This window comes from Dipodomys spectabilis, unplaced genomic scaffold (genome assembly GCF_019054845.1).
Source record: "Dipodomys spectabilis isolate Male_0828 unplaced genomic scaffold, ASM1905484v1 ptg000001l, whole genome shotgun sequence".
NCBI lineage: Eukaryota > Metazoa > Chordata > Mammalia > Rodentia > Heteromyidae > Dipodomys > Dipodomys spectabilis.
The window spans coordinates 28,362,846-28,376,889 of record NW_024870678.1 but is presented as its reverse complement, the minus strand read 5'-3'; the positions used below and the strand labels follow the sequence as shown (position 1 = coordinate 28,376,889).

Sequence of the window (14,044 nt, the reverse complement as noted above, 5' to 3'; positions counted from 1 at the left end):
AGCATTGTTACCCAGTAGACAATATGTTGACAGTGTAAGCAGGGACCAGGGACCGGAAGGAAAAACTGGGAGAGAGTGAAAAGAGAGTTGAGACTGTCCAAGGAGAAATGTACTCATTGCCTGACTTACGAAACTGTAACCCCTTTGTGTAATGACAATACTTAATTCCTAAATAAAAAAAAAACTGAAATTAGACGTGTTGCTACAATAAATAAATAAAGCACAAACTGAAAAAGAACAAAAGCAAAAGGCTCAGAGTTCAAGGCCCAGTATCAGTATCAGTAGGCAAAAGAAAAAATCTCTATGACACATGTAGATTATATTTATTCAGTTATTTTCCTGATTAATTATTATTGATGATTTTTGGCATATGATCATTATAGTAAAATAATCACAAATATTAATATGCATTTCACATTACTGTTATATGGCAGGTAAGTCAACAAGGTCTAGCTTTTTACAATGTTATGTTTCAGGGAGTGTATTATGGCACCTTAAAGTAAAGAGAGGATATAAAAATATTTAGACAGAAAGAAAGAATGAGCAAAAGGAAACATAGGTGCTTTCCCATGTAAGGAATCTGAAGAAGGACATTTGGGAACTCATTGAACTCTTCTTGTAAACTTTAAGAGAAAGAGAGAGAGAAAGTGTGTGTGTGTGTGTGTGTGTGTGTGTGTGTGTGTGTGTGTGTGTGTGTGTGTGTGTGTGTGTAAGTAAAATTAGATCAGTTTTGTCAGATATTGGTAGCTCATGCCTGTAATCCTAGTCACTCAGGAGGCTGAGATCTGAGGATACAATTTGAAGCCAGCCAGGGCAGGAAAGTCCATGAGACTCTTTATCTCTAACTACTAAAAAAGCCCCAAGTGGAGCTGAGGTTCAAGTGGTAGAGCACTAACCTTGAGCAAAACAAGCTCAGGGACAACACCCTGGTCAAGCCCCAGGACTGGCCCACAAAAACAAAAAGTAGGTCAGTTTTACTAATTGACTATAAGAAAAATGGAGATCATTTTCCCCATGCTAGGAACCCAGAGCAGCTCAGCCCTTTCCACTTCAAACCCTTATGAGCTGAGCTGTGCTCATCCCAATCCACATGCACTGACGTAGCCCCAGGATCTCAGAACAGAGCCTTATCTGACAATGGTGCCTTTGGACACGTCACTGAGGGAGGCTAAACACACTGTCCTTAGGACAGGTTCAAGGGCACACACACAGGGACAACGCTGTGTGAAGACACGGGACACCATCACAAGCCATCCGATCCCTGAGTGTTCAACAAGCAGCAGCAGCAGCTGGTGGAGAGGCAGGGACATGCTCCGGCCGGCAGCTCCTAGAGCAGCCGCAACCCTGCTGACACCTGGGCCCAGGCTCTTCCACCGACAGACAATGGGTTTCTGTGGATCAAGCTTATCCATTTGTTGGACTTTGTGATGATGATCCCCCTAGTAAGTGAATACATGAAGAACACACTATCAAGAAGCGATTGGAGATTTTCCCACCTGCCAGTGCAAAATAATGCTCCACAGTAAGCCCAAAGTCAGCTTATGGTTTCCGTCCACGATGTCCGTGCCTCCTATATTCACTAATTCCACCTAGCAAAATAAAAAAGTAAATAAAAATGACTTTTAGGATAAGTTCTGCCAAGAATTCCAGGTTTTTGATTTGGGACCTTTGCAAAACTATTTAAATGAGTAGTAAGACAGATTTCATTTTAGGGGGATCAGATAAACAGAAATATCAAAAATATATTATTTAGCCATGCATCACTGGTGGCTCACACCTGTAATCCTAGCTACTCAGGAGGCTGAGATCTGAGGCTCTCAATATGAAGCCAGCCTGGGCAGGAAAGTCTGTGAGACTCTTAATCTTCCAATTAACCACCAAAATGCTCGAAGTGAAGCTGTGTATCAAGTGGTCCAACAGTCCCTTTGAGCAAAAACAATGCTCAGGGGTACTGTCCTGGCCCTGAGTTCAAGCGCCAATACAGCACAAGAATAAAATTACATAAGAGAGAGATAGTATATTTATACAATGTATCAATAAAGCCAGCAGAAAGGCACATGACTGTTCATTCAGAGAAGAGGTTTGGACTTCGAAGAAAAGCATCTTTAAGAACCAAGGGCAGCCAGTGCACACAGCGGGCACTGAGGGTGGCCGGGCCTCGGGCTCACTTCGGAAGCTTACACTGTTCTGATGCAGAACCTGGAGCACTCTGTTCACGTTATTTAAGGCGTGCACTCTTGTGGAGCCACGTTCTTTTGGCTGGAAAATAAAAGCACAAAAACAAATAAGCCCAGCATCCCACCTAATGCCTGACAAACACAGACCTAGAAATGCCCACAGAACAACAAATAGGTCAGTGCTTAAAGGCGCTCAGAACACCAGCCTGGATGCCAGTGCTCACAGAATGCCAGATCCCCAACTGGTATCATCTAACTGTACTCATGAGTACAGCAATTTACCTACATGCTGTAGGACAAAGCTGTTTCTAATCTAAACTGGCCAGGATATTGAAGGATCAGGAAACCTGTGTTCTTTTATGCCTGCCCAGGGGTGGACACAGAACCAGGGGCTCCCCAGGCACTGTCGCAGGCTCCAGGCCACATTTCCAGAGTCCGATCAGAGGAAGACATCCCCACTGGAGTTACAGTGATCTAGTCAGCTTTCAATTTACCCCACTGACTGACGCGGAAATGTCACTGACCTGCTGAGTCAGCTCGACCAGCAGGGGCCTGGAGGGCAAAGGGGAGAGAGCAGGACCCCAGGCTTCAACAAGCACATCACTCTTCCTAGACCTCATCCTGCCTCTGGTGGAAATGTGTGTGCCCACCAGCCACACCCTCCTTACCCACCAGCCACACCCTGGGAGGACAGAGTACTGTAAAGCAAGAAAGATGTATTTGATGAAGAAGCAAACACCAATACTGGAATCTTGAAGAAAAGTAGATGCCATAGATTTAACAACTCTTTAAGAAGCAGTTTAAAGAAATTGCCTACCACAGTCCTCTCTACCATTTAAAACACTATGCTGATCTATCTAGAACAAATCATGTTAAGTGAGGTAAGCCCAGCTCAGAGGGACAAAGGACCCATGTTTTCTCTCACGCACGAAAGCTAGATCTAAAATACAACAGGACATGATAAATTATACAGGAATTTGAGCATTCACACACAGTGAGACCAAAGAAGGATAATCTTAGGGAGGAACACAAAGGCGCAATGCCTATGTGCATCTGATCACATAAAATAATATCTATTGAAATGCACTCCAAGAAATAGAAACAAGAGGTTCTTTCTCTGTTGGTGTTTTTGGTTTCTTTTCTTTTTGTCTCGTCCATTTATCTGTCTTTGGGAGAATAAGAGGATGTGCAGAGAAATGGTGGGACAAAAGGGTGAACAAATGCAGCAGTGGTACTCACTGGACACTATGTTGAAAATGAACTACGCAACTTGTGGGTGGGGACAGGAGAGAAAATCTGGGAGAGTGAGGGTAGAAGTGACATTGTCCAAACAGAAATGTACTCTCTACCTGACTTATGTAACTATAACTCCTCTGTACATCACCTTTATAATAACAATCAAGAAATGTGTAACACTATGCTTTAAAAATCTATTCCTTTTTTAAAAAAATTAAAACCTGGTCAGGCAATAAGCATTTAAGGCAATTTTATCTTTAGTAAAAACAGAAGCATCAAGAAAGCCTAAATACTGCTCCATCCAGGCTGTATCAGCCTTTACACCTCAAATGCCCACAGTCGGTCTTCAAGTAACAGATGACGCCTCTCACCAATGACACTCCTATGAGACCTTCTAGAAGATCCAGCAACTTCCTTCCATCTTTGAGGTCTGTAAACATATCATTGATGGGTGGTTTTCCACTCTGCAATTAAAAAGAGAGAGAAATGACAAAAATTTCCATCTATGCCTACATAGAGTCAGTAGTTTCATGTTTTCCATTAAAATGTGGATGGGGGCAGTACAGAAGCAGAGAATTCTGAAGAATAATCAATCTTTTAAGCAGAAAGATATAAATAAGTTCCTTTTTTTGCTGGTGATGGGATTTGGACTCGGGACCTTCAGCTCATTCAGCTGGTTCTCTACCACAAGTCACATATCCGGATTTGCCCTTTTTTTTGGCTAATTTTCCTTTTTTAGATGAAGACTTTATTGCCCAGGCTAGCTTCAAACCATGATCCTTTAGATCTCAGCCTCTTGAATACCTAGAGTTACAGTCATGACCCACTGGTACCCAGGAAAATTGAATTTTTTCAAAGCTGTGGCTATACTAGTTCTATGACTTGACTATGATATGTATTCTCAGAGGCCAGCTAAGACTGCACTCCTTACTCTACTACAACAGGGTGACATAGCTCAGCATTTCCATTTTGGGAGCAAGCCATCCTCAATGTAATGCCAAGTGTGTATTTCTAGTCACTTATTTAACAATTAAAACGTTTTTTGGCTCTGTGTCCAAGTTCAGTCCTGGTCCAGTATGTAGATTGAGAAAACTGCTATAATTCCTAAACTCTTTGTCCCCACCTGGTAAATTTCATCAATTACACAGGTACACATGTGTGTGTGCACGTGCACACATACACACACACACACACACACACACACACACACACACACACACACACACACAACTTTCCACCGCATTCACAAGAGCTGGGCCTTTTCCCAACAATGTGATTGCAAGTCAGAAAATCAGGGAGCCTCAGTTTTAAGCTCAGCTTGACCCTAACTACCTACCTAACCTGCCTGCCTAGTAAATCCCACTCAGTGACATCACCTCTTCAGCTACAAGGTACTGGAAAGATCAAATAATACAACGTGTAAAAATGTCCTGTGAAATGTAATAGAAGTATTACAATCTCCTATCAAATTGTTGGTGTTGGGACACACAGATTATCTTTACTGATTAGCATAATATGTAGATTTGCATCCGATGGAAGCTACATCCCAGAGACGTGCAATTATGACACATAGGGAAGGAAGTATTTAATCACTGGATGGGGGCAGGATGCATTTAACAACTCCCCCAAAGAAGAGCAACCAGACATATTCCACATGTAAATAAATTCAAGCATGTGATTTTCCTAGCCCAGTGCTTTAAAGCACGTCGGGTGTTTTTGTGGTTCAGGCTGTAAATAGTCACTCTGGGAAAAGACTCTACAAATGTCAGAAGTCATCTTTTAATAAAAATTAAAATGGATTCATCTAAATGGTTAACCTCTTATTTAGATTTTTCTTTTACTCATTACAAAGACTTAGCTGCACAGACTGTTCTGACAGAGAGAATTACGTTTTACTAACTGAACTGGACAAATATTTGGTGAATACCTCCTTTGTGTGTGGCCCTGCAGAAATGTCAAGTTCAGGTCCCATTCACAACAGAGAGTTTTCAGTTTTCCAGTAAACACAAAATGGTATAAATGGACAATCTTGAACCTGGGAGGCAGATAAGGCTTGAGTCCCATTTAACTTCCAAAAAAATGTAAAGGCAATGTGATACAGCCCCGTTGACATGTGCCGCTCCTCTCCTGTGACCCGCTTTGATTCCCCCCAATTCTCCTTCCCTTTCCACCATTATGTCTTTACATGCTCCTAAACCCAGATCTAACCCCACCACTTTAACAAGAAGAGCCAACATTCATTCCGACTGTTTAGATATGACTGCTGCTGGGTTTAAAAGTGTTAGAGCAAGTGGCTCATGCCTGTAATCCTAGCTACTCAGGAGACTGAGATCTGGGGATGGAAGTTCAAAGCCAGTGTGGGAAAAATAAAAAGGTCAGTGAGACTCTTATCTCCAATTACCCACCAAAAAGCCATAAGTGGCATTGTGGCTCAAGTGGTGGAGCACCAATGTTGAGTGAAAAGGCTAAGAGTACTATGGCTTGAGTTCAAGTCCCAGTATTGATACACACACAAACAGTGTGTGTGTGTATCAATTGAAACATGCACAAAGAGCATCAGAGCAAAGAAATAAACTGTCATCATAACCCACAGAAAGAAGAGGGAGGGTGAGGTGAGCAAGGCCTGTCCACACCCCCGTGGGATGGCAGACTGGAGGGGGCGTGGAGAGGCAGCCACGCTGCCGGCTGGAGATGGCAGAGCGAAGGTGGCAGCCGGCACACAGCTCCAGCCAAGCCAGGCCATGTGGGAATTGAGGCTCACTGTTGGCAGAACTTCCAGGTTTCCAAAAGAAGCTGAAAATCGGAATTGACATGTGTAATCTCCTGACACTGTATTTGTAATTTCCTAGATCATCCTGCCACACAAATGCATGTGCCTACAGGCCTGTCAGGACATAGGGTACCTGACAGCCATGGCTGAGAATTCCAGTAGCATGGGATGAAACAAGCATACAATAATTGAATCGTAAATAATGAATATAAATCTACTGGTGACCTGAGGAGCACACACAGGTGAACCATAGGATGAGTGAGTCTCTGGAGAAACTGTCAAACTCTGTAGATAGGCCACATACCCATGCTCATACACTGACGAGGGACCATGAATCAACGCAAAATCCTGCCTTGTATAATAAGTCATTATATTTGCTCACATAGAAAACAAAGGAATTATTCCTGGTCCCTTGTCGTGGTTTTCAGCAGCAGTGGTATTAGCAGTAGAAAAGACAAAACTCTCTCAAGTATTGAATAAGGCGAAAACACCATGTAGAGAGTGAGTTTGGGGAAAGAGGAACTGTTCTCACTGTCAGTGAACATGTGAGGTAGAAGAAGGACCTGGATTTTCCTCCTGAAGACTAATCAGGGCCTCCTTTGTCCTCTCAGTGTTAGGCATGAGGAGGAGGCCAAGTGCAGACCTGGCCTGAGGCGAAGCAGATGGGAAGGAAAGCTGTATCAAGGCCACTGGCCATCAGAGAAGACAGGATTCCGTGACTAGCTGTGTCCAGCTCAAACTGCACAAATACCAGGCACAGTACTATCTTGGGACTTACTCAAACCCACCGTGAATATGTTACTACTCTCAGTGTAAAACAGAGTGAAAAGATAATTTTTGAATGCTTCTAGAACATTCTGTTTCCAACCAACATACGCTCTATCTTTTTTCTAAAGGGGATCTGAGGATCTCTATCAATTCATATGAGTAGCTCAAAAACGGATGTCCAATACTTGATCTTATAATGACACTTAAATATAGTGCCTCTCTCTCTCTCTCTCAATTGGTTAACTTAAAACTTCATTAATCTGTAATCTCATCACTCAGCCATGCAGAAGTAGCCTAGGCTACATAGCAAAACCTTATCTCAAAAACACAAAGGCACAACCAAACATCAAGAGAAAAAAAGAGAAAAAAGACTTTAATATTACTCAATATTTTTAAAGCAAGAATCTTTAACTTATGATTCCCAAATATCAACAGTGATAGAAATGTATCATTCTTTTTGGTTCTTGAAATTTTGCATATTTTTTAATCCATAGAATACATCAGTGAGCACTATACACAATGTCCTAGTTAACTACAGCATGTTGACATGAAAATACATTTTAAGAAATAGTTTACAACAAATAAATGGGAGTAGGAAAAGGGAGAAGGTGTAGAGTGGGTGACTATAGTCAATATGTTTGTGTGCATGTATGAAAATATCATACTTTTCCTATTAGAGGTTAAATGAAAGTTAAAAGTCTCTGGATTTCTTCTATTAGCTAAGGGTTTGGGGGGATTTGTTTTTTTTTGTTGTTTTTTAGTTTTATTTTGTTTTGTTTTGTCAGTCATGGGGCTTAAACTCTGGGCCTGAGTACTGTCCCTCAGCTTTTCAGCTCAAGGCTAGCGCTCTACCACTTGAGCCACAGTGCCACTTCCAGTTTTCTGGTGGTTTATTGAAAATAAGAGTCTCACAGACTTTCCTGCCTGGGCTGACTCTGAACCATGATCCTCAGATCTCATCCTCCTGAGTAGCTAGGATTACAGGCTTGAGCCACCAGCACTTAGCTGGTTTTTTGTTTGGTTTGGTTTTTCACCAATGTCCATATATATATATTCGGAAAAAAAATATTTTCAAAGAATGGTAAAATGATAAAATGGCAAAATAATAGAATGATAAAATTAGGTTCATCTGCACTATAAAATTGTGCTGTAATCAAATGAAGACTGTGTGATCCTTGTATAAATGTCTGTGATTTAAGTCAATGGTAAGAGAAAGGAAGTGCAGTTGCTTCTGACTGAGAAGACTTGGAGGCACAATGAATCCTGAAACACGAATGCCAGGAATTTGAAACAGCTTCTGTTTGGGAATGGGTACCAGCCCAGTAAGGGAAGGTGAAGGGAGAAAGTGTAGGGTGGGTGAATATGGTCTAAGTTCTTCATACACAAGTATGAAAATACAACAATGAAGCCTATTGTAATTGTGGTAAGAAGAAGGGAGTGGAGATGGGGGTGGGGCGGTATAAGGAGATACATTTGATAGAGGTCCATTGTATGTATATGGAAACAGCACAATGAAACCCTTTTATACAACTGAAATAAAATAAATTTACAATAACTCTCAAGGAGAGACAGAGAAACATAGACAGACAGACAAGACAGACAGACCTAAAACTAACAAAAGAGTGAGTACAGAGCTTGCAGCCATTCTCTAAGAATTCAGTGTGGTGAGTACAAGTTCTTAATGATTTTTAAAGACTCTGTTTAGAAGTCTGCTTGGAAGAAGGCAGGGAGAAAAGCAAAGTCAAGCAAAACAGATGGCTCAGGAAATCACCGACTAGCACGACATAACTATAGGCAGAGATTTACAGTGTTCACACTGACATCAAATCAAATGACAGGCACCTGCTTAAAACCTATAAACTATCATGAACATACCTGTTAACCCAAATAACACCCTTCAGGGGACCATAAGTCATAGCACAAGGAATAGAAGTTTCAACTTCATTTACATAAGAGAAGTAGCCTAGTGATGATGAAACCTGGATAAGGAACCATGTGTGGGATCAGAGACAAGGGCCACCCGCATACCCCTACAGGCAAACCATGCCATGGGATCCACAAACAGAATAGACCTCAGCACCGTGCAGACCCGGCAAGCTCTGTAGGGCAGCTCACTGCACAATGCAGCTCATGCCATAGCTACTCTACTGGCCAGGAAGGGAAACGTTTGATGAAAGTAGTTCAGCAAAAGACAGGCATCCATGGGTCATGGTGAACCACGGGAAAGGCATTGATAATGACACTAACGGTAAATAAAATGAAACCTTCATTTAATACAAGAAAGGCAGCTACCTTGAGCCTCCACCCCTTTCTCCCCTCCCTCCCATGTTAGGTTATCTCCTTAAAGACTAAGAGGGTCTCAACACTTTGGTCAGGAATTAAGTAAACCAGTATCCAGTTTCACCAAAACAAGATAGGACTGGTCCTCAAGTGGACACAATTGCACCCCAAGATGCATCCAGCCCTCTCTCAAGGATACAAGTAATTATCGCTGTCTTCTAGTCTATTGTATTTTGGTGAAATTCTGTCCAGACTTTGAAGTTTTCTGCCAACTCCTGCATGCTCCTCAGGTGACAAGCATACTCAAAAGTAAAGTGCGTTTTCCCTGCTGATGACCGATGTCATCTCTATTGATGACGGAGAAGGTTTTGTAGCAGAATGTTTCTTTCTCCAGCAAATAATGATAGCAAAGAATAATGGTGATGGGTTTCGGATTTTTGGTTTTTTTTTAACCCCTAAGACAGCTCCATCCATGATTCCATTCATTCTGTCCATTCATGGCTGATGAACAGACCTGCAGCAAGTAGAACTAAGCTTTCTCAGGCAAGCAAGCTGAAATCCATCATCTCTTTCTCCCCTCCTCACCAGCTCGCAACCTCTCAGCAATCTTCCTCTCAGACTTCACGGCCTACTCTTACCTTGGCCTAACCCTCAGCAGCTGGAGATGGTCAGGCCACATAACATCAAATGGAAAAACACAAGGCAGGTGGCTCAGCTCCCTCCTTTCTAGGTGAAGGGTCGAAAGTCATCTCCTCCGAGCTGATCAGTTCCAAACTTGATCATCAGTTACAAACACCCAACACACAATATCAAACATGTTTCACAATCCCAGATGCCAACAGGCTCTACCAAAATCATTTATTAAGTACTGAGTATATGCAAAGCACAACCCATTAAATAAAGTTATAACTTGTCAATCAAATGAAATCCATTTCGGAAGCATCATTTTGAGACAAAAAATAATCAAACGGAATCAAAACAAACTGGAAAGGTAGGAGCCTACATGAAAATGGCTGAGATACCTGAGAGATAGTATTTTAAAATGAGGTACATTTTATTGTTTGCCTTTTCTAGCTATTAGTAAATAGGCATACTGAGATTTCTTTTCAAGAAGCCATTTGAATGGGTGTGAGTCCTGCTTGAGTTACCCTTTTATTTTCATAGTTATGAAATAAGCCAGTGACAGAACCAATATAAAATTGTCAATTCAAACTCCAAGACATGACATTTATCATCCTGCAAAGAAGGGTGACATCTCCATCACCATCCTAATGGGAAGATTGAACCCACAAATGTTTTGATCATGCTCTCCATAAATCTCCTTCCATATCCTACTCTAATGACTCTGAACACCAACTTTCAAGTAGGACACTAACAGTGGTACTTCACTGTGCCCAAGAGGAACCCTCCTGAATCGCTCTTCATACTGAAATTCATGGAAAGTGATTCACAGATGGCCTGTCTTACATTCTATCAATTTTAAATGGCAAGTTACGAATCATAGCATATGAAAACTTGGCTCTTCTTAGTCTTCGAAAAGGGAAAAGCAGAAATTTGCTCAAATTAAAGTTCAGCATATTCCCTCTCAAGCCTTTATTTGTTAAACCTCTTTTGATAATTGCCTAATTAAAAAAAAAAAGTGTCTTCAATTTGTACAACTCTCAGAGCAGCCAGATGAGCAGCCCTGAAAGCTGGCCAGTGAACACGCAGGCTCAAAGTCACAACAAATTTCCCAACAGCAAAGCGATGAGGCCTTCACGAGGGAGGCCCACCGCTTCCAAGTGACAGGCTCTGAAATCACAGGGTTCAAAGCACTCAGGTTTCACACACTGTACTGGGATACAAAGTGGGCCTCATGCGCAGGTATCTTTTCCCATTTCTGTCTTAAAATGTAGGTAGATCATCCAGAGGCTGGTAGCTCATACCTATAATCCCAGCTACTCAAGAAACTGAGATCTAAGGACAGAAGTTCAAAACCAGTCTGGGCAGACAAATCTGGGAGACTCGTATTTCTAATTCACCAGTAAAAACCTGGAAATGGAGAAGTAGCTCAAACAGAAGAGCACCAGCCATTAGCAAAAGAGCTAAATAAGAGAGCAAGGCTCTAAGTTCAAGCCCCAGTATTAGCAAAAGGAGGGAGAAGGAAGGGAGGCAGGGAGGCTGGGAGGGGTTTTCCAGAGAAAGATGGAGGAAGAAGCATACACAAAGGCTAGCTGAGGGAATGTACACCGTGGCTACGAGACAATGAGGGAATAAAAACAAATTGAAATAGAACAACACATAGGTAACGAGTGACCGAAGAAAGACTTGGAAGCCAATGATGATCAAAGTAGCACTCGGTACATCTGAAGTACATACCACTTCCATCAAAAAGAAATTTTAGAAAGACAATGGACAGCTAATGAAAGAACATACAGAAGATAAAGAAGTACTTGGACTTGCCTTTTGAGAGCAGCCTGGCTACTCTGTCAAAAATAGAAAGCAGAGACAGAGAAGGTGAAACACAAGAAGGAAGAGTTATTTAGCAGATGACTACAGTACTGGACATATTCAAAGATAACTTTCCCCAAAGGCAAAGGGCTTGCTCTCAGACAAGTGAAGTTATCCGTCCGTGTCAAAGGCTTTGCCTAATTCATGTATGAAGGAGGGAGACCTGAAGATGTTGCCACCAGTTCACAAAGAATGAGATGAAATACTTGTTTGCATGCAAAAAATAAAATAATTTTTTTAAAAATGTATAACTGAAAATAAAATCACAAAAGATACAAAAAACTTGTCTATCCAATTCAATATCCAATCGCATTCCAACTAATTCTCACTTGACTGAGTAAGCTTTATTTGCATAATTAACTATTTTCTGCAACATGGAGTTATAAAATAGCTCAAAAATACTGAAAGACATGGATAAGTCAAAAGGCTGAGCCAGGTAGGTCATTCACTTATCTTAAATTTTTCTCACACAGATCAAGAGAAAAGTGGAAAGCAGGACAAAAATGGAGAGAACACAAAGTGGAACCTATATAGATACTGGACATACAAGACGTGGTGTTCAAGACTTCAGATGAGGAGAACAAAGCCAATGTCTAGAGAGATATCTGTTTTAAACAAACTTGTCCAGCTGGATTTCTCAGCACAGGGATGCACACCACAGGACCCTCTGAACAACTGCATTTTAAAGTGAACCATAATGTACCATAGGACATAGATTTTTTTAAAAAAAAGTGAAATAAAATCCCCTTCTGTGGGATTTTTTTTTTCTGTGCTAATCTCTAGATTCCCACGTAAGGCCATGCAAAGAAGACAATCTTGCCCAACTAAGCAAGGGTTAAGCAGAATGAAAGCCCACTGAAATCTCCCCTCTCCTACAGGGCTAGGCCCCTCCTGCCTGGGGAGGGGGGGAAAGGGCCTTACTAGGGAAGAAGAAAGGAAAAGAAGGTAGATACTGGAATCGCTGCCGAGCCTTCCACCCTCTCTTTGTATCGGCATTTTCATACATTCTTAAATAAACTCCTGCCGGACTTTGATCCCACTTTTGATTTTTTTTTCTCCAAATATGAGATTACAAAACTACAACATTTATTTACTAAATGTGATAAATATTACCAAGCCCTTTCGGATCTCCTCTTTGCAAAATTTCCGAACTTCTCTGAGACAGACAACTGACAGGCGATGAAAGCCCCCATTTATAGAACAAAGGAATTCAGATAGGATAACTGCCCGCATGCGCAGGTCCAGTTCCTTTAATCCACGACTGCGAGGCCTCTGGAATCTGTGGTATTTGGGTCTCGTTTGAAGATGTCAACAACACACTTGAAAATGGCCGAAATTGATTGTTCACTCTTTTTTCTCAGCTGGCATCTGTATCATTCACCCCACCACCACCACCCCCATGTCATGTTTTCCTGAACTATTGGCTTTCTACACTCTGCTCTCAAAAGGAGACATACAGCCAGCTCACCCCTCGCCTTAGACCCTCCAAGGCCATAATGTTGGCAAAATGACCTTCAAAATTATTTGTGATTGGGTGGGGGGGAGGGGGGAGGCTGGGAAGGGAGGTGAAGGGTAAACAAAGGAGGAGGCTGCAATGCTTGGTAAGAAATGTATGCATTATCCTGCCCATGTAATTGTAACCCCTCTGTACAGTATGTTCTCAAATAAAATAAAATTAAATTAAAAAAAATTATTTGTAAGATAATTCTTCTCTAATAAATTAACTACACTGTGGGGGAAAATATATATTTATTTTTCTTTTATTTTATATATAACTGCTTCACTGGTTTAAGCTAAAAAATGACTGTGACATTCTTGGTCCTAACAGGCATGGATAATCCTGTCCACGTGGCACTCAGCAGACTCTGGGATTACACTCCTCACATCTAGACTCCATTACGAAAACTATGTGGCACAGGAAGATGGTCACGTGCAGATCCGAAAGTTCAGAAGACTGTGAAGTCTACGGCATAGATGACAAAATAAAACAACTGTTACCATTTGCCAAAAACTTCCGACTACTCCTTTGGAATAATCCGACACCTCAAATCACTAAGTAGGAAGCATCTCTATTCTTGTTCATCTCCACGGACTTAACTCTTCTGTCAACATCAGTTGTCACATCCCTGCCAGATTCCCTTTCCCATTCTCAGCCATACCGTAAGCTATCCCTCACAAAGCCTGTAAACCCTAAAAAAGGAAGAAAATAGAAAAACCACTACCATTACGTAATCAGCTATAAATACTCAGATGCAGAGCAAGGTCATTTTTTAAGAGAAGGTGTCTGGATGTTTTTTGCCCAGGCTAGCTTCGAACTCCTGGG

The 14,044-nt window shown here is 41.6% G+C and overlaps 1 protein-coding gene across 3 annotated transcripts in view; it reads right to left on the bottom strand.

Moving 5' to 3' along the window:
* Utrn (utrophin) overlaps positions 1-14,044 on the bottom strand; it is a 425,153-nt gene that overhangs the window by 316,013 nt on the left and 95,096 nt on the right. For all 3 annotated transcript variants that reach the window (XM_042693071.1, XM_042692992.1, XM_042693156.1), the window contains 3 exons: positions 3,785-3,877; positions 2,182-2,259; positions 1,497-1,589 (listed from right to left, as the gene is read on the bottom strand). In XM_042693071.1, coding sequence (XP_042549005.1) covers positions 1,497-1,589; positions 2,182-2,259; positions 3,785-3,877 — 264 coding nt within the window. The remainder of the gene's footprint in view (positions 1-1,496; positions 1,590-2,181; positions 2,260-3,784; positions 3,878-14,044) is intronic.